The following is a 19,117-nucleotide window of genomic DNA, read 5'->3' as shown; positions in this document are numbered from 1 at the left end:
TGGCCATCGAAGCTACAGGGACGTGGCCCTTCAGTGTGCGGTGTAATGTCAGTATCAGCATTTGCCCTCTCTGCTGCAGGGAGGCTGGGCGCAGAGAGGTCCTCACCCAGTGTCACCCCCTAAGGTGCCAAATCCTGGCATGCTCAAGTCCCTAAGGTGAAATGGTGTGGTGTTTGCATAGAATCTGTGCACACCTTCCCACATACTCCAATCCTCTCCAGGTGACACGATGCCTGATACAATGTGAATGCTATGTAAACAGACTCTGTTGTTTAAGGAACAACAAGAAAAACGTCTGTACATGTTCTACACAGATGCAGTCTTTTTTCCAATATTTTTGTTCCACACTTGGTTGGGCCTTTGGATGCAGATGCGACAGGTAAGGGAGGCCAATGCTCTCCATAAACACCCTATGTCCACATAAGGCTGTATCTGAGGTACCTGGGGTTCACACTCCACCCGGCACATCTCTTTGGGGCACACAATTCATTCCATGGCAGGCTTCTTGGTGCCCACCGGCCTTGGCCCTGTGCAGGGCTTGCACAGTAGGAACCCCTTCTTTCCCAAGAGTGGGACTTCCCACAATGCAGGAAAGGTGGCTGGTCTAGAGGCTTGTCCCACAGTGAGCCCCCGGGGCCTCAAGTTTGCTGTTACTGCAGAACAGCTTAAAGCACAGCCCACATGTGTGCACCCAGGTGGGCGGGGATGGATCTTGCCAAGTCTCAAAGCCAGACACCGGAGGGTCCGCAGGACGGAGCTCCCACTGGAGCTCAGGTCCCCATCCAGACTCCGGCTGAAGGCTGATCCTCTCGGTTGTGGGACTGAGGTCCTCTCCTCACGGGCTGTTGACCAGGGAGGGACGGCTCTGCTCACACTCCTGGCCGTGGGGCCCCTCTTGCAAGACAGAAATGGAGAATTTCTCACATGCCAAACCCCTCTCGCTTCAAACCTCTGACTTCTGTGACTGGCTGGGGGAATCTCTGCTTGTGATGTGCTCACCTGGCTCCGTCAGGTCCCCTGGGTCGTCTCCTGGTCACAGGAGCAGGGATTGATGGTCACAGTCACACCCAGGAAGATCATGCAAGGTGTCCCAGAACCTCCTAGGACCCTGCCGGCCTCAGGCGGAGCCGCCACCTAAGCTGCTAGCTGATTCCTGGGCTAGAATCGTGAAGGGCGTTTTCCAACTGCTGTCTTCCAGGAGGCGCGCTGATGGACAGTGGCGTCAGACTCACCGCCGTCTTCACCTCCCCAGCCCTCCGCTGTGTGCAGACGGCCAAACACATCCTGGAAGGTGGGTGAGAATCTCAGCAGGCTTTGTATGTGGCCTTGACTGTTCTCCACGGGGAGGGGAGGGAGCAGAGGTACAATGGGATGGCGGGCCTGAGCGGCCAGACAAAAGCAAAGGCCGTGATGGACCAGCTGCCCCAGGCCAGCAGCCGCTGAGGCACTGCTGCTCCTGCAATCCAGGACTGTGGGCAGTAGGAGCTGGGTGCCGAGCACCCGGCCCGTCCTGCTGCTCACCCAGGCCCCTTTCTGCCAGGTCGAAGGAAACACCTGGAAAGGGGCATTCAAAACCTAGGGATCTGGGAACTGCTGTGGTCCCTTCTAAGCTGCCCACGGGGGCTGTCCTGCGTGCTTCTGGGCAGAGTGTGCCAGGAAGCCTTTGGTGGGCCCTTCTGCCGCTTCTACACAGGAAGAATTTCCTGCCCAGAGATGGCAGCCCATTAGGAGGCCTGGGTTCTGCTCCCCGGTCTGCATCCCGCCTGCTCCTCCCTGGGTGGGAGGAGGGATGTGACCTAGTTCCCCAGGCAGGGACTGGTGCGCCAGGACACAGGGGCAGGAGGGAGGCGAGGCACAGACTGGCAGGCGGGCCCACGTGGGGGAAGGGCTTGCTCCAAGTCTCAGAAACACAGGAAGTCAGGTCACCATGGACAGCAAGCCAGGGGAGGGACCGTCAGAAGCTTGCAGAGCTGTCAGGGAGTGGGGCCACACATGGGCTGGGATAGCAGAATGACCGGGGCAGCACAGTTGCGGGCATGAGTTTCCATGGAGCATTGGGTGGGCCCGGGGTCCCCTCCAGCTGGAGCTAACAAAGGCTGGGGTGACAGTGAGGGCAAGGCAGTGAGGGAGTGTGGATAGGGGACAGTGTGTGCAGGGTGATGAGGCTGCGGGGTCCAGGCGGGCTCCGGCAGGGAGACGGGGCTGGGCAGGTGGGTGGAAGGAGAAGGGCAGGGAGCTCACAGGAACCAAGTCCTGGGGGAGCGAGGGAGCAGCAGGAGACTGCGCCTACAGGGTGTCCAAGGCAGGAGCGGTGACTGCGTGCGGATGGTCGGGAGGAGCTGTCGGAAGGATGATGGGTGGACTGGACAGGTACACCAGCCCCACTCCTGTGCCTTCTCCCCCTCCCGTCCTGTGTGGGCAGCTCTGCAGGGACCATCCAGGTCAAGATGCATGGTCAGAAGTCCCAGCCAGTGGAGGCTGACCACTTTCAGGACCAGCTTGGACCCCTGGCACCATCCACCCCTTCCCAGGCTCTCATGGACTATTTTGTGACCCTGAGAAGCCTCCGTCTGCCTCCCACTTGGGAACCCTCCCTGCTCCCTTGTCATCCCACCCCCTAGTGACATTGGACCTCGAGCCCCCACTCGGCGTTTCAGGTCTCTGAGATAGAAATGCGGGTACCTCAGCTGGTGCGGGGGTTCCAATGTGACTGCAGGGCGCCTCTCCCTCGGGTTCTCAGCTAATGGTGCTGAGTGGGATAAAAGGACCAAGTCAGCCTTTTAAGGCAAACTTGGGCAGCGCCCGGTAGTCCCCAGTGCCTGGGTGGCCTGATGCACGGCATGGCTGCACCCTGGGTGGGACAGGCCTGCCAAGGCCCCTCGTCCCTCCCCACCAACACGTGTGCAGACTCTTGCACACACAGAGCACACGTGTCCACACCACACACGGACACACAGCACACACACTCACAACCCCACACACATGAGCATATACACATGTGCGCACACACCTCGGAGTCTCCTTCAGCAGCTGAGCATGGACGACAGTACTGGGCAACAGATAGGAAGAGACCAGCTGCTTTTTCAGAGAAATGACCCAACCAGGTGATAAGGGCCCCACGGTGGTGGACTCTCCTGGTTTCTCTCACCACCCACCCAGAAGGGAAGGAGAAAAGGCCACTCAGTGCCGCCCTCTGCTGGAGGGACAGGGCAGCAGAAGTACCACCAACGCCAGTTCTTCCAATGCCCGCACAATCGCTTCTAGGCCACATTTATTGCAGCTTTCAGGTTGGGGTGACCCTGAATGACTATGACGGAATAAAGCAAAACACATAGGAAATGACACATCCCGGGTTGTCTAAGACAGTGTGCTTACTATCGACCCAACGGTGACAGTAAGAGGGAACAAAGCAAGGAACGGGCAGCGTGTGATACAAGGTGACAGCTTGGCCTCAGTTTCCCTCTCTGTCCCTGCTCCAAGCCTCTCACTTCCTCCCATTTATAGAGCCTCGTTTGTGGTTGCCTAAGATGCAATTTTCCACCATCTTTCAAAAGTGGTTTAACTTCCACTCTGCAGGCGCCCCCCCGGGAGAGCTGGTGTGAGACGCCCAGGGTCTGTGTCCCGCCAGACGCCCCCGGCCTGGCGCCTGGGCTTTTGTGGCCCACCCTCAGGCCCTTCTCTGGTGGTGACCTGGCCCTCCCCTTCCCTCCCAACCTCCCATCACAGCAACGGCGTATGAACAGAAGCATAAAAACATTCTTTTGTCCAGTCTTCATGGCAAAAAAAAACACTGAGCACTTGAAAAATCTTTTCGTAATTTTGTCCATTTTGTCACTTATGTTTCCATATTATGAGCATATTATTCCATATTTTGTGGATATTCTTTTGACTTCTGTTACTTGGGTCTCTGGCATGAACAACAAAAAGTTCTCAAAACTGTTATTGGACAATGACAATGTCTGTATCTTTAACGTGATCTTTGGCTTCTACTCTAGTCACAGAAGATTCCCATTGTTACGGCTGTTAAAGGACACAGGCTTATAAATCCTGTGTTAGCTCAGAAAACAAGCAAACCCAATCCTCCCCATAAATCCCAAACACGATCCACCTGTTTTCCAGGCAGATCCAAACATGCTAAGCTTTACGTCAATTCCACGTCCATGAGTGTCCAGATGGGCCATTAGCCAAAGGTGTCCCACAGCGCAGTGGCCCAGGAGGCGTCCTCCACAGGGGAGCTGCTGGCCAGGCGCTGGAAGCTCCCAGAAACTCCTCCTGTGATGTCCTTAACAATGACCAGGGAGGACGCAGGAGGCTCGGTCCAACCCCTTCCTAAAAGTGCCTGGCGTGGGAACCCGTCCCGTGAATCTGGACACATTTTGGAACTAGTTTAATTTCCAACACTTGCACTTAATGACACTTTTCCCATTTCAAATAAAAGCAGTAAGTCTTTTATCCCCCCTGCAAAAAGGGACGGCCTTCCTAGACAGATCTTTTAGTCAAGACATAAAAGGTGAGTTGCAAGGAGTCAGAACATTCCAGAGACAGTTCCTTTCTGTCCTTCACCACTTGCCCAGTCGGGGCCACGTGTCCATCAGGACAGTGCCTCGTCACTGACATTCTCCAGAGGGGCCACATCCTTCCTACTGACGGCTGGACCAGCAGAGTCCTCACTGCACCCTCCTGACCTCCACCAGAGGGTGAGGCCTGCCATGGTGGCTTAGCTGTAAGTCCTCCTGGGGTCCAGTCGAGCCTGCGGCCTTCGAGGTAGGCTGTCCCTTCCTCACCCCTCTGGTACCTCTATCACCTGGCAGTTTGGGTTTCAGAAACAGCACAACTGAGTTAATCACAGAACAATATTCACCAAGAAAAAGAATCACATCTTTGAAAGGTATTTTTAGATTTGCATGAAAGTCAGCTCCAGTGGGGGAGAGACCTATCTACTCAGGCCAAAGTGGACGCTGCCCAGGACAAACACTTGTTCTCTGTTGAATCCAGAACTCAAACTGGAGAAAAAAATGAAGATAAGAGTGGAGCCCGGGATCTTCGAGTGGATGAAATGGGAGGCCAGCAAGAGCACCCCGGCCTTCATGACCCGGCAAGAGCTGAAGGAGGCGAGCTTCAACGTCGACCCCGACTACAGGTGGGCCCTCCCCAGGCTCTCTGCTCCTCTTTCCCCAGCTCTTGTTAAAGAGTTGTCAGGACCCTGGTGAAAGAAGGCAAGGGAGACCATGCTCAAGAGGGACCTTTGTGGTGGCGCTGTGCAGTGGGGGAGAGGGGTGGGGCCCAGCTCTGAGCACGGCCAGGGCCGGCAGGGATCTGTGGCCCAGGAGCAGGTGGGCAGTGGTGGAAAGCAGCTGAGCCTGCCTGCCAAGACTCCTGGTGAGGTCAAGCCAGGGTGATCAGATGGCTCCTGAGGGGCCAAGGTAGAGGAATCTGGTCAGACATGGACGGTGGTCTTACCACTGCAGATGCCCAAAGGTCAGGGCCTCGCAGGGGAGGCATCGGGAGGCGCCTGACCTGAGTCTGATGGAGGGGAACATACTGGTCCTTTTCTCCCAAGCCCAAGAGCTGAGCAGAACCGGGTTCAGTAAGAACGCAGCCCTGCCAGTGCCATCTTCTGTTGACTGTAGGCCCCTGAGCCCTGCCAGGCAGGGCCACGAGGAGAGCGTTCTCCTCCCCAGCCGGCCCAGCGCACACCCCCAGTCCCTGTGAAGGAGCCCGCAGGGTAGCCAGACCCTCCTCCTCCTTCCAGGCCTGCCTTTCCCCTCTGCTCCCTCCTGCCTGCTGAGAGCTACGAGGAGTACGTCAACAGGTGTGCGGTGAGCGTGCACCAGATCCTCAGCGCCTGCCCCCAGGACGGTGAGTCCTCCGCCTTCCGTGGGAGCAGCCTCGGGGGGCTCCCTCTGCGGTGGAAACGGGCGACTCCTGGATTACTAGCACCCCAACTCCCCCGCTCCCGTCCTCCAGCCTGCAGAGCACCCACCCCCACCGCCGCAGTAACGGGGACCTAGAGGGGACCCTGATGCTGGGGCTGGGAGCTGACGGACCCAGGCCAGCACCCATGTCCAAAGAACTCAGGTCAGCTTCTAGGGACCAGGAAGCCAGGGAACTGCCGGGCAGGTGGGTGTGTGGGCCACAGCCCACTCCCCGCAGCTGGCTGGGGCACTCACGTCACTGAGGGAGACCCACTCAGCCCGGGAACTCTGGATTCCCTCCAGACACTCGAGTCCTTACAGTGATAAACTGGCTGATCACTTAAAGCACCCCATCTGGTCAGTCCTGGACAGCATATCTCACCTGTGGTTGACTGTCCCAGGCAGCCAACCCCTGGAGGGTGGTGGCTCAGATCACCCCACTCCGTCCTGCAGTTGGTGCACGGGTGCTGTGCCTCCAGACCCTCTGCAGAGGGGTGATGCCCACTGGAAAAGATGGCACCCAGGGGAGGCGGAATAGTGAGTGCGGTTGAGCTACGGTCAGCCACACAGCTACTGGGAGGACACTCGTCCAAGAAGGTGCTCTGCGCCTGCTCTGACCGTGAGGCGTCTTTTTTCCACAGCGGGCATCATTCTAATTGTGAGCCATGGCTCTGCGCTGGACTCCTGCACCCGGCCCCTCCTGGGACTGCCACCCCGAGACTGTGGGGACTTCGCCCAGCTGGTGAGGAAGGTAAGTGCCTGTTCTCAACTGTGTGGGCCACTAAGTCCAGCAGCCAGAAGGCACAGGCTGTCACACTCCCTTCTCTGGGCAACAGGACCCACATGCCTCTGAGAAGGTGCCACCTCTCCTGTGCAGAGAGCAACCTTGGCTGGGGTGACGGACAGGCCTATTGTCCTTATCACTGTCATTGAGACTTGAGATCGTTGCTGCCAAGAGTGTGAAGAACAAGAAGCAGGATTTTAAAATTTCGGTTCCTGCTCTAATTCCTCGCCACTTGTAGAAGACACAGCCCAGTAAGGGGTGAGCCATCTGGAGCAGGAGAGATGACTGTGGGCCCACTGCAGACCGGGAGGGAGCACTGGGGGACCAGAAGGACCTTCCCCCACTTGTCTCCAGACTCACCAGCTGCAGAAGGAACGTGAGCTGTGGTAGCTACCTTGTGCCCCCCTGCTGGGCCAGATGGTGTCCATTCCTAATGACAATCAGGAGACAGAGGTGTAGAGGACAATGGTAGTTTGAGCGACCTTGCTGGACATCACGCAGCAAGCAGACAAGAGGAGTCGCGGGGGACAAGCTCAGGACTCCTGCTTCCTGGTTGAGCTGCTCAGGGCTGGACCTGCCCAGTGGCCTTTACCTTTTTATCAAGTAAATCAGAAGTATGGCTCCTACTTGTGATAGAAGGCGGGTCCCTGCCCTCGGTTCCTTCACACAAAACAGCCATGAGACTATGCTGGCCACAGTGGTCACACTTGTTTGCATGGGCAGGAAGGTGTCAATCAGTCCTTAAAGGGCCAGGCACTGCAGAGCAGCCAGGCGCTCAGGCCCAGCACACCAAGACCTGCGCCTGCCTGCTCCGAGTACATGGCCTTTGGAGCCCATTCCCTGCCAGGGAAGCACAGAGCCCCCCAGGTCAGGGGTCCACACTGTGGGGAGCCTTCCAGGCTGTGGGACATCACTCAGGCCTCAGACACCTGAAGATCCCCTCTCTGTCCCCTCCTCCTCTAGACCCAAGCAAAAATGTGTTTCCAAGGCAGTGTCCCAAGATGGTGTTTCCCAGCGATGGCCCAGGTATTCCAGAGCCGCCAGGTTCCTGGGTGACAGCTGACCGTTATCCAGATTTGACAGCTCAGCACCACCCCTCCCAGGCCACCTGGGAGACGTCCCTAGAGGTTTTCCTGGGGCATCCTCCAGGGCAGCCCCGGTGCCCCCCGAATGTTGCTCTTGCTCCTGCAGATGTCAGTGTGCCTCCTGCCACCTGCTCTCAGGCCCCCCTCCTCTCCCTGCCCCCTTCCTGCAGCCACACACTCACACAAGCCCTGGCCCGGGCTCCTCTTTGTCCCTGTAGCCAACAAGGGTGACAGCACTGCACACCAGACAGTCTCGGAACTGCAAGTTGACACCGTTCCAAAACCCACTCGTCCTTGTGGCCAAAGGTCCTGCCCACTCGCAGGACCCTTGGCCAGTCCTGAACTCCCAGGGCTTTCCTATGCTGGCCATCTGGCATCCACCCCAGCACCCCCCAAGATAAGCCAGACTTGCCCAGGCTCCTCAGAACTTCATCAAGGGGCTTTGCCAAAGGACGGGCCTTCAAATAAGGGGCAGCTGCAAACAGAACACCCAAGACCTTCCTGTTGCCCACTCAGGACCTTCCTGTTGCCCACCCCCACCCCCACCCCTTAAGCCAAGGGAGAGGCTCACTCCTGAGTCCACACCAGCCTCCACTTAGATCCCCCTGCCTCGGGGGATTTTTGCAAAATTTTGTCTGATCAAAGAATTTCTGGATATTAGAAAGAGAAAGGAAATGAAGAAAAACAAAACATGCGACAAACGTAAAGCCTGTCACAGGGCCCTGTCCACCCAGCACGTTTGTTCCACAAGGAACTGTGCCGGGAGCTCCTCTGGCGCTTTTCCCTGAGCCTGGAAACCCCACGTGCCCCTTTTTCTGCTCCTGTGGGAAACATCAGCCACTCCCTGGGGGGCCAACCAGGGCTCCCAAGGTACTGCGGACATTTGGACCCACACTTCTCAGGTCCCCTGCATTCCAGGGTGCTCAGCAGCATCTTGACCCCAGGCGTCCCTGGGGGGGTCAGTCGGCCCCAGGTGAGGACTGCCCTAGCAGACGCCGCACTGGTCTAAGGCAGCAGGGACCTTGGTGGCCCTCCACAGCCCAGGAGTGCCTGTCAAGACCAGCCCAGAACTGGCAGGCAGGTATCAAATGTTAACACGGAGCCCAACCTCTGTTCCAGATCCCCTCCCTGGGAATGTGCTTCTGTGAAGAGAATAAAGCGGAGGGAAAGTGGGAGCTGGCCACCCCGCCCGTGAAGACGCTGACGCACGGGGCCAACTCGGCCTTCGACTGGAGGAACTGGATCCCGGGCCCCGGAGCCCAGTGAGGCGGTCCACCAGGAAGGGGCCTGCGGGCTGCAGACTGTGTGATCCTGCCACCACAAAGGTGCCTGAGCCTCGCCGGAGGTGACTCGCGAAGCACAACATGCACTTTTATATTCCAGAATTCCCGCCGCTTGCTTTCACCTTGCCACAGCCATCCTCCATCAGGGCACAGAGCAGCCAGCCAGGTTAGGATGTCACACTACAGCGCACACACCCAGACCTGCTACAGGGACGTCAGAGCTGCTGGGGTGGAGGGAGGGGGACCAGGCATCCCATGTCCAGGAATCACAGGCCACACACACGCATACACATATACACACACAAATGCACACGCACACACACACGCACACACGCACACGCACACGCAGCACGCACACACACACGCATGCAGGCACACATGCACACACATACGCACACGCACACGCACACACACTTTATCTTAGGTGCTCTTCGAGGTCAAGCTCCCACCATTTTCCTTCATCTACTCCCACCACTGTCCATGTGCACGCCAGCTAAAGAGGTCTAAGTGTCAATCAAGCAGGGAATTGTCCACCTGGTCAGGGTGGGGACTGACCCTGGGTGCCAGCACCTTCCCTGTCAGTTTTCTGTGGTCGCTGCAACAAATTACCCCGACACAGCGGGGGCTGGAAGCAACACCGACTTTTACCACACACTTATTCTCTTACAGTTCTGGAGGTCAGAACTTCTAGAAAGGGTTGGTACCTGCGCTCCCTCGGGGGACTCAGGCGGGTCACATCTCCTGCCTCCTCCAGCGACTGGAGGTGCCTGCACATCCTGGCACAGGGGCCTCCTCCATCTCCAAGGCCAGCAGCACAGCACCCCCCCAATCTCTGCCACCTGGCCTCTGCCTCTGCACCTCCTCCTCCCTCTCACAGGGACCCTGTGATGGCCCTGAGCCCTCCTAACAATCCTGGGCTCGCTCTCATCTCAAGGTCTTTAACCACACGTTTTACCATGGAAGGCCACCTGCTCACAGTCCCAGGAATTAGGATGTAGGCATCTCCGGGGTCTCCACCTGCCAGGCCCTGTCCTTCCAAGCACATCAGGCTGCTATACGAGGGCCTCAAGTGAGGAGTCGAGGCCCCTCTTCCTGCGTTTCCCGTTTCTCTCGCTCTGATCATGTGCAGAGAGGGTGGGGCTTTGCAGAGCGGGAGAGCAGGTTCTTTCTCTTGGGGAATCAAGAGGAGGGCCCCAGCAGAGGGAAGCCTTCTCCGTGGTGGCATGAGCCCTACGGTGGCTTTGCCTTTGAAGAAGATGGTCATCAGAGGATGGGGTGGAGTCTCCATCAGTGTCCTCCCACTCCCACACCTGTCCCCACAGCCCATGCACAGGGTCCCTAAACTGCAGACAACACTCCCACCGTGATGACGTCAAAATCAAATTTGCTCTTCCCCAGAGGCCCTTTCATGGCTGCTGGGTGATCCACTCCGGCCCTTTACAGAATGAACAGCCGCGTGGGAAGTGCCCGTGTGCCCCTTCCACCTTCCCCTGCATCGCCCAGGCAAGCCAGGAGCGAATAATACAGGGCACTTGGTAAATAAAGATGGCAAACGCCCCTGCAGTCGGAGCCCCACACCCTGCTCCGGGCCTCGCTGTTCCGTCAGGTGCTCTGCTGAGGGAACCCGACGCCTGTTGGCCCCGTTTTGTTTGACTAATGACTTATTTTTTCTGCATCCAAACATAAGGACGTCTGGGGCTGCCATGGCAGCAGAGAGCAAGGCCCAAGTGCAGCCCTCTGTGGTGCACCCAGGTCTACTCTGCAGCCTCGCAGGTGCCCGGCAGGTCCTGGCAGGAAACAGTGGGCTCCCTGTGAGGGCAGGCAGGGGACCCTCCTGCTGGGAAGCCATCCTGCCCCAGCTCTGGGACAGCTCTCCTCCCTCCAGCAGGGTGTGGAGGACAGCTGCCGTCCCGGGGGGCCTTTCCTGGACCTGCTGCCACACCCACCAGCCGCGACACAGGCACAGAGCACATCAAGTGGGCACAGTAAGCCGCAGTCCCAGCACAGGCTGGCCTGTACTGTGTCCCTGGACTCATCTCCAGGGTGAGGCTTAGGGTTCCAGGTGTCTGTCTGGTTCCAGGGATGATCCTGGCGTGGGTGCTGCTGGCCTGGTTTGCCAGGGGAAGGGGACGGCTGGGGTTCCAGCTCTCGGGGTGCAATGTGCAGGAAACACTTTTCCTTTATCTTCCATGTGTCTAGCCAGACCAAGTTCGGTCATTTTGGGCTTCCAGAAGGAGTGACTTGTGACAAAGGCTGAGTCCTGAGCCAGCCTGCGCTGGAGAGGGGCAGAGGTGGCACCTGTGGCGGGTTCACCCTGCAAGTTTCCACCCCAAGATCTAATGAGGGGCATGGCGGGGAGGCTCCTTGGCAGGCTTCACTCTTTCCTCTCTCTGGGTCAGCCCTCAGTGTTTCTGAGCCTCGTGTGACCCCTGCTGGCACCATCTGGGAATGGACGGGTCACCATGGACGCACCAGCCTGTCACCACCCACATTCTCCTTTTGACTCCTGCACCTGAGCGCTGGAGGACACCAGCCTGGGCAGGATGGGCACCCCGAGGCTGGGCGGCTGGGACTGGTTCTTAGCCACTTGTGGCATCATATGCCCACCCCTTGCCTGGCTCTGGAAGGACGGAAAGTGGGGGAGAAACTGGAGGAGAAGGAGTCAGAGGAAGGCCGGAGGAGGAGGCAGAGGTGGATGGAGATGGAGGTGGAGGTGGAGCCGGCCTTGGCTGGACAGCAGAGCCAGTGCCTGGTCTCCAGGATGCACCCTGTGACGACGAAGAGCTCAAGGCCAGGCCTGAGGCCACCATCCAGGCCTGGACTCCCGGCAATTGTTGTCCTGAGAAGAAAAGGCCATTATGCTTTTGCACCAAAGCAAGTCTGATTTTAGAACCAAATTTGAGATGTTTAGGTAGGATTCATGTTGGCCCATGCAATGGCTGTGTCCCCTCCCCAAATTAAGGGGCAGACAATTCTGCCAGGATCAGAGGTCAAAGGAAAGGGAAGTGGCCGTATGAGCACACAGCTGGAAAGCTGGAGACACCCCAGGGTCCCCACAGTGGCTGGGAGGAACCCGGGTCGCCCCCAGGAGCTGCTGAGACCAGTTCATTAGGGGCACGTTGTGTCCCCTGAAGACCCCTGAAGGCCAAACCTAGCACTGTGCTTGGCCACAGGGGGTCTAAAGAAGTGATTAAGTTCAAATGGGTTATCAGGGTGGGCCCACCCCCTGCTGCACTCCTTCTAAGAAGAGTAACTCAGGACACAGCACACAGAGAGGGCCCACCCTGTGGGGACACTGGAGAGGGCCTCTGCAAGGAAGGACAAAGGGATCAGAACAAACTAGCCCTGAGGCACCTTGACCTGGCTTTCGGCCTCCAGGACCTGAGACAGTGCATTCCCTGCCTATGTCCTTGTGTGAGCCACAGGGAGTTGGCACAGTACATAGAGGACAGGGTTATAAACCCGTGCCCCTGGGGGGCTGAGCTCTACACAGGCAGGTCAGCACAAGGTCAGTGTGAGGTCAGCGCAAGTGTCTAAGGAGCTGTGCCATCCCCTCAGCGTCACACTTGTGAAGGTCCTGTGAGTCCCCTGGGTGATCTGGAGCAGACAGAGGAAAAGTGAATTATGTGCAAATACTGCGCTGTTGTACACCAGGGGCTGGGGCACCCCAGGACTTCAGTGTCCACAGGGCCTGGACCATCCCCAGAGAATGCTGAGGGTGACTGCCAGGGCCTGGACCAGGATGTGAGCTGGGGCACCTCTGTGGGGCTGTGGGCACCAGGACCAGGGCAGAGGTCACTTGCAGGCACAGGAAGGGGTCAGATCTGGCCGCGTGGCTGGGTACTGCCATTCAGCTAGAAAGCGCTGAGGCAAGCCCAGTCTGGCAGCTACTCTGTGACCCAGGTGAGTTTCTGAACTCTCCAAATCTGTTTTCTCATCTATGAAATGGACGACTGTTCACACCCTTCCTTAGGACAGCTGTTAGGTCAAGGTCAGCCTCCGCAGGCAGGAGCAGCCACCTGTGTGCACTGGAGACTCTTCCACCCTTCATTGGACAGCTGGGACCACCCAGAAGAGCGCTCGAGCGAGTCTGGGTTCTCTCCTCCACCTGGCCTTAGGAGAGGGATGCAGCTGTCCAGGGAATCCAACAGAACGCCCGCCGTACAGTGTTCTGTGAAGAAAGCAAGCGGTGAGACCTGGACTTAAGAAAGATGATAGGATGGATTTTTTTATGTTCTTGGATGCAAACAATCATATGAAGAGATAAAAGAAGGGCTGGGATATGGCTCCAGGGTCTAGCATGCACAAGGCCCTGGGCTCGATCCCAGCAACACAAATTTTTTTTAAAAAATGGTAAGACAATAATTTTGTAGTAATCAGAAATTCAGGATATTTTTTAAAAAAAGAAAGAAATTCAAAATATGGCTCCTGAAAAGAGCCGGAGGCCAAATAACAGCTTCTACAGAATGCTCTCTTCTCAAATCCTGTCTGTCTGTCTTTGTTTTTGACGCCCTGTGAGGTAAGAGGAGCCAGTGCCGCCGTCGTGTTGGAGGTGGGATTAGTGCAAGGGGGCAACGGGGTCCAGCAGCGTCAGGGTGGAGGCCAGGCGGGGAGGGCAGCGGCCGCTATAGAGAAGGAAACGGGAGCCTCCCCTGACTGCCGCGGAGCTGTCTGAACTGACAAACCGCATGGAAGAAGCATTTCCTGGTGCTGGACAGGCGGGAGGGGAAGCAGGTGTCCTGAGCTTACCACAGTCTCTGAGGAAAGCAGTTTCCAAACCACAGTTAGAGGCCCGGACAGAGCCCCGAGGGCTCATGAATTCAAAGGGACAAAGAGGTCCGGGGGAGCAGGCAGCAGCTAGAAATTGCAGGACAGGGTGCCCAAGAGAAGGGCACTCCCAAGACAGAGGCCGGGAAGGGGCACAGCAGTCCCTCGACCTCTGGCTGAGACAGATCAGAGAGGTGACCCTGCAACAGGCCAGGCGGAGAGCAACACAGGCCTGTGAGGCCCAGAGAGCAGCGGTCCCCAGACCCACGCAGCGATGGTGGCACCCTCCTCCTGTCTTCGCAGCACGGGAATGAGCTGCTCCTCTTTGAGGTCCTGGAGCATCGGTGGAGAACGACACTTACCAGGCCCCACCATACAGGAGCCAGACGCTGCCGTGGCAGCAGAAGCCAGGTTTCAATCTGTGAGCTCCAGGGGCACATTCCCCGGGTCCCAGCCCCTTCCTCTCCAATCGGCCACACCCCCTCACTGTGTGCCTGTCCTACGGACACACGCAGACCCTGCCGCAATGTGAGTGACCATGCCGTGCTTCTGAATGACCCCTGCCCCTGCCAGAGTCCACTCCAAGCAGAGTGTTGGTTCGTAGCCCCCACTCCCTAAGGTGGTCCCAGACAACAACAAAATCACCCCTGAGTGTAATTGCCTGTGATATTATTTCAGTAGTTGTTTTATTGCGGTGATAAAACTAATAAAGCCCAGTTATAACACACATCATGATGTTAATATATCAAGTAATTTGTCAAAGTTCATAACTTGGTGGCATTTATGTAAAACATTTATATCCCATTTTTAAAAGACAGTAAAATTCAATAGCTTCAGGGACTCTGTTTTACATGCTCTTAAAATCCAAATCGTAAAGAAATTGTTTTAAAATAAATCTATATTTTCAGCAGCTGTGTTCTGGATCACCTGTATGTAAAACGAATTTGAGTGGGTTTCATCACCTGGGGTCAGTAACCGTTTGTGGGCCTCCTCTGTGGAGATGCCCAGGTCACTCCTGAGATTCACAGTGGTGACACCATGTCACATGCAGAGAGCACCTGTGGCCAGCTGACCTGCAGAGTCGGTGCCTGGACCTGGCACCTTGACCCTCCCGGGTCTTGACCTCACGGATCGTGGGAACCCTTGGTCTCCACCAGAATCAGCAATACCCCAGAACCTGTGCAGACTCACCCCAGGCCTCCCCCATACCTGCCCAATCAGGCCACTCAGTCCGCTCAGCCCTCAGGGAACCGGCCTGTGGAGGGAGTCATTCCAGATGCAGTGCCCAGAACAGACCTGCGACGGCGACCATCAGGAGTTCATATCTGAATTGCTTGACGTGACAGGAAGACGATCCTGTGCCTCACAGCTGTACCGTCACCCCTCAGACTCCAAAATCTACGCCTGCTCGAACGCCTTATATAAAGTAGTATAGTACTATTGTACTATAAGGCCCTGTTACTTAGAATGCCAATACCATGTAATGCTATGAAATCAGTAGTTACCGTATGGTGTTTAGGAGGAACAACAGAGGACCTCAGCAACGTTTCATACAGATGCCACCCCCATCCCTAGACAGGCACCACCGCGTGCAAACCCCTCCTTGGTGAAGGCACAGGGTCATGTGCAGGTGGAGGGCAAGGCCTGGTCGCCATGGCGGGCTCTGGTTATGCAGAGTGCGCGTGGGTGGGTAAGGCTATGAACATCCATTAAGAGCCAGCGTGGGGATCTTGTGCTGCCACCACCCCAGGGCTGAGCTGTGAGTGAGGATGAAGAGCTCAGGTGTGCTAGGAGGGCTCCTCATGCCCTTTGGGTCCAGTAACAGCCTTGCTGACTTGGCGGCCACCTGTTCTGCATCCCGGCTACAGGTCAGAGTTAGACGAGCACCTATGGAAAATGACCTCTAACCCTCGGCCAAGCGAGCTCTCCCTGGGGCATGGCAGCCGTGACCATGACCCAGCAGGACTTGTCTGCGATCCTTCCTCTTCTAACTTCCTGTGGCATCAGGGTTCATGAATACCCACAAGAGATTCTCAGACGAGGTGATCATAGTCGTGCATGCAGAAGGCCAGTGGGACAGAAATGGTCATTGTCCCGTGTGGTTGAACCCTTTGACATCAACCCAAGAGCATTATCTAGGGACAGTTTTCCCTTGTTAGATCATCAGAACCTCACTCCCTCCCGTGAATGCAGGAGTTATGCTGTAATTGCTGGACTGTGAGGTAACCTAACCCTGGACTCAGCTGCCTGAGGGTCTCACTGCCTCTGACGAGTTGGATGAATGCCTGTGGTATCATCGTTTACCATTTTCAATATGGTCCTTTTAAATGACACACTTACTACACTGTCCATGTGTATAAAATCTTTAGGTGGTAAAAATGGCCTTCCCAGATTTTAAATTTGCAACAAATACAATTTTAAAGAAATAAACTTTTTCAATTCTTAAAAAAAAAAGTAGAACCGGTGTGACTAGTTGGCTGTCTTCTGAACATCCAGCAGCCGTGAGGGTGGCCCTCCTCTCCTTTGGCCAGGGGCAGATGGGTGGATGGCCAACAGTGGGTCTGAGTGTAGGGGGCAGTCTGACCCAGTGCTGGACCCCGCTAGATCTCTCACAAGGGAGGGGGGCCCCTGGGGAAAAAGAGGTGCCAAGAAGATTTGGCGGAAAGGGATGGCAAGCTGAAGACCGGGAGCCAGGGAGCCCCCTGCACGCCCCTGTCCCAGGAGGAGAACTCACTTCCTGTTGCCTGTTCTCCTCAGGACCCCACAAATTTGGAAGGGAAAAGCCCAAACTGCCAAGAAGAATTTGAAGTCCTGGCTGGCCCTGTCCTGAGCCCGAGGTGGCCAGCTCACACAGGACACAGGTCCACACAGGCCATCCCTAGGGCCCGCGGCTCTGCGGCTCTGAGAGGCCGTCCTTTCCCTGCTGGAGCTGGGCTGCAAGGAGAGCCTTCACAGCCCTTCCACCTCAGAGTGGGGACGGTGGCCAAGGGACAGTTACAAAAACCAATATGTCAGGAATTCCTCCTCAACCCAAGACAACAGTCCAGAGCACCCCAAGTGAATGAAGCTCAAACAAAAACCATGATGCAAGGTGTGGTGAGGGTAGGCCTCGGTTTAGGGTCTGTCGTGGTGAATCAACAGTCATAAACGTGGGGTAGTTTAGCCACAGGCCGTTTACCAAAAGGTAAGCCGTGCACACTCCACCACTCGGGCCCCCAGGTGAATGGAGAGCAGACCCAAGCTGGCAGTGGGCTGGCGCTGTCCTGTGTTCCCAGCCAGCACAATCAACCAGTTGCACAGACCGTGATGCGCCATCTTTGGTCTCACGTCTGGCTTACCTGACGTTCACAGTGGTCCATCAAGGGCGTCATTGCTGCAAAACGTTTATTTTACTTTTACTTTTCCAAGAGCTCTTCCTCACCCTTTGAACTGAATTGTTCTGCTCTGAAGGCACCGTCGGGGCTCCTTTGTTGACTATCATGTGCCTTATTATTCACCCTTATTTTGACTTGAGCTGTTCTCCAACATAACACTGACCATTTCCATCAACTCCTGCAGTTTTTCCAAGACTCAACGCTTCCCCTCCTCATCTACTGGACCACAATGTGGGAAACCTGGCGATTGGGAAGAGGGCTTGTCAACAGCATGGACGTGAGGGGCTGAACACAGCTCGCCTGGCAGGAACAGAGCACCGAAAAAAAAAACAAAAATGTGCGTTCACCTGACACCCAGGGACAGCAAGACGCTAGCGCTAAACAGGAATAGTCTTTAAAAGGTTGGTTCATTGGCAAATATGGCCAACGCTGCCTGACTGCCACAATCTCACTCCCAACTCTATAAAACAGGATTCACGTCATGAATACTTGGAGGGCTTCCAACCCCAGCCCCAAGCCCAGTGCCTGATTCACAGTTGGCCTCCAGGAAATACCCGCTGAATACATGAACTGCAAATCATGGTGAAGGGCATACAAGAATAAACAAATCATCGCCGTGGTTACCAGCACCCCGTCGAGCAGATTCCTGCTCAGAGGTATGAGAAGTCTGGAAATAATCAGTAAGGAATAGAGGGCAAAGACAGAAGTTAGATGGAAAGGGAGACACCAGGTGGTCTCCCAGCCCTGAGAGGAGCTGGAACTGGACACCTGGACAAGGCCCCAGTCCTTTATCTAAGGAAGTACATCAGCTTCCAGTGTGGCCGGGACCTTGTGGTGACAGGTGACGCCCCTCTCGGCGGCAGCGGTGTTTGATCCTGGGGCTGTGAGCTGAGGCAGGGCCATGGTGACCTGGGCTTTCTCCAGCCAGGAATCTCACCCAGGTGTGCTCAGTGCACGTAGGTAAATGTCACAGCTCATTGATGTTTACAACTCATACATGTCAATAATCACAACAGAAAAGAAAACCAAAGAGCTCTAGGAGATGGTATGCAGAGGAGGCATGACACGAGGAGAGACTGCCAGCAGCCAGAGGGGAGGACCCTTGCAGAGGGGAGGGGTGTGAGGCAGGGCGTCAGGGTCAGGGGTCAGGCAGAGCACTCACTGTGGGCAAGGCCAGCATAGCCAGGGGAGGAGAAAGGTCAGGTGCCATTCTGGGGGTCCCCAAGGACACTGGTCCCCAGGCTGGCAGCAGAGCCCAGCATGCGCTCCTGGAGACCCCGCAGCGGGAAGGTGAGCCGAGTGCCAGGGACAGACACAGCCAGAGCCGGAGAGTCTCCAGTCCATGATGGGACTCACCCAAATTGGAGTCCTCAAAATGTCAAAGCTCTGAGTCTCATCAAGCCACCGTCAAAAACAAACAGGCCACAGGCCAGAGAGATCACATGCTGATGAAGGGCAGAATGGGCAAAGAACTGTCCATTCAAAAATAAAAGAGAGCCCCAGAAAAACTGGGAAAAGACGTGACCAGACGTTTCACAAGGGCAGCTAGGCAAATACCAGAGAAGCACAGGAATAGAGGCCCAATGCCATAGTTAAAAAGGACGCTGTGGGGACAGTTAATGTGACCATGCCTGTGGGTTATGTGGATTAGGAAGATTCTATCAAATCACACTGACATGGACTCTCTTAGTTTTGTTGACTATAGTATGATGGTATTCTTGTTGTCATAAGACACACACTGAAATACTTAGGCATTATATTACACTCCGATGATTGCAAAAAATAATATATCTGTAACACACACACACAGTACATTCTCTCTGCACACTCCTCTCTCTTCCAGAGAAAATAAAACAGATGGAAATTGACTAAATCACATTTCATGCATGTACAAATATGTCACAATGAA

The 19,117-nt window shown here is 56.0% G+C and overlaps 1 protein-coding gene and 1 long non-coding RNA gene across 4 annotated transcripts in view; both read left to right on the top strand.

Moving 5' to 3' along the window:
• Positions 1-10,695, top strand: part of Ubash3a (ubiquitin associated and SH3 domain containing A) — a 32,345-nt gene extending 21,650 nt beyond the window's left edge. Inside the window, exons 10-14 of one of the 3 annotated variants that reach the window (XM_027929352.2) lie at positions 1,199-1,291; positions 4,996-5,140; positions 5,753-5,859; positions 6,557-6,666; positions 8,904-10,695. In XM_027929352.2, coding sequence (XP_027785153.2) covers positions 1,199-1,291; positions 4,996-5,140; positions 5,753-5,859; positions 6,557-6,666; positions 8,904-9,050 — 602 coding nt within the window. In that variant the 3' untranslated portion in view covers positions 9,051-10,695. The other 2 variants (XM_027929354.2, XM_071615010.1) reach the window with 2 other exon arrangements.
• Positions 10,696-11,888: 1,193 nt separating this feature from the next.
• LOC114087604 (uncharacterized) lies at positions 11,889-14,744 on the top strand. The gene is made up of 2 exons (XR_003581864.2): positions 11,889-13,256; positions 14,138-14,744. It is a non-coding gene; the product is annotated as an uncharacterized lncRNA (long non-coding RNA).
• Positions 14,745-19,117: the final 4,373 nt, after the last annotated feature.

Source organism: Marmota flaviventris, chromosome 8, assembly GCF_047511675.1.
Source record: "Marmota flaviventris isolate mMarFla1 chromosome 8, mMarFla1.hap1, whole genome shotgun sequence".
Lineage (NCBI taxonomy): Eukaryota > Metazoa > Chordata > Mammalia > Rodentia > Sciuridae > Marmota > Marmota flaviventris.
The sequence above is the reverse complement of the archived record's forward strand: the minus strand, read 5'-3'. Positions and strand labels throughout refer to the sequence as shown.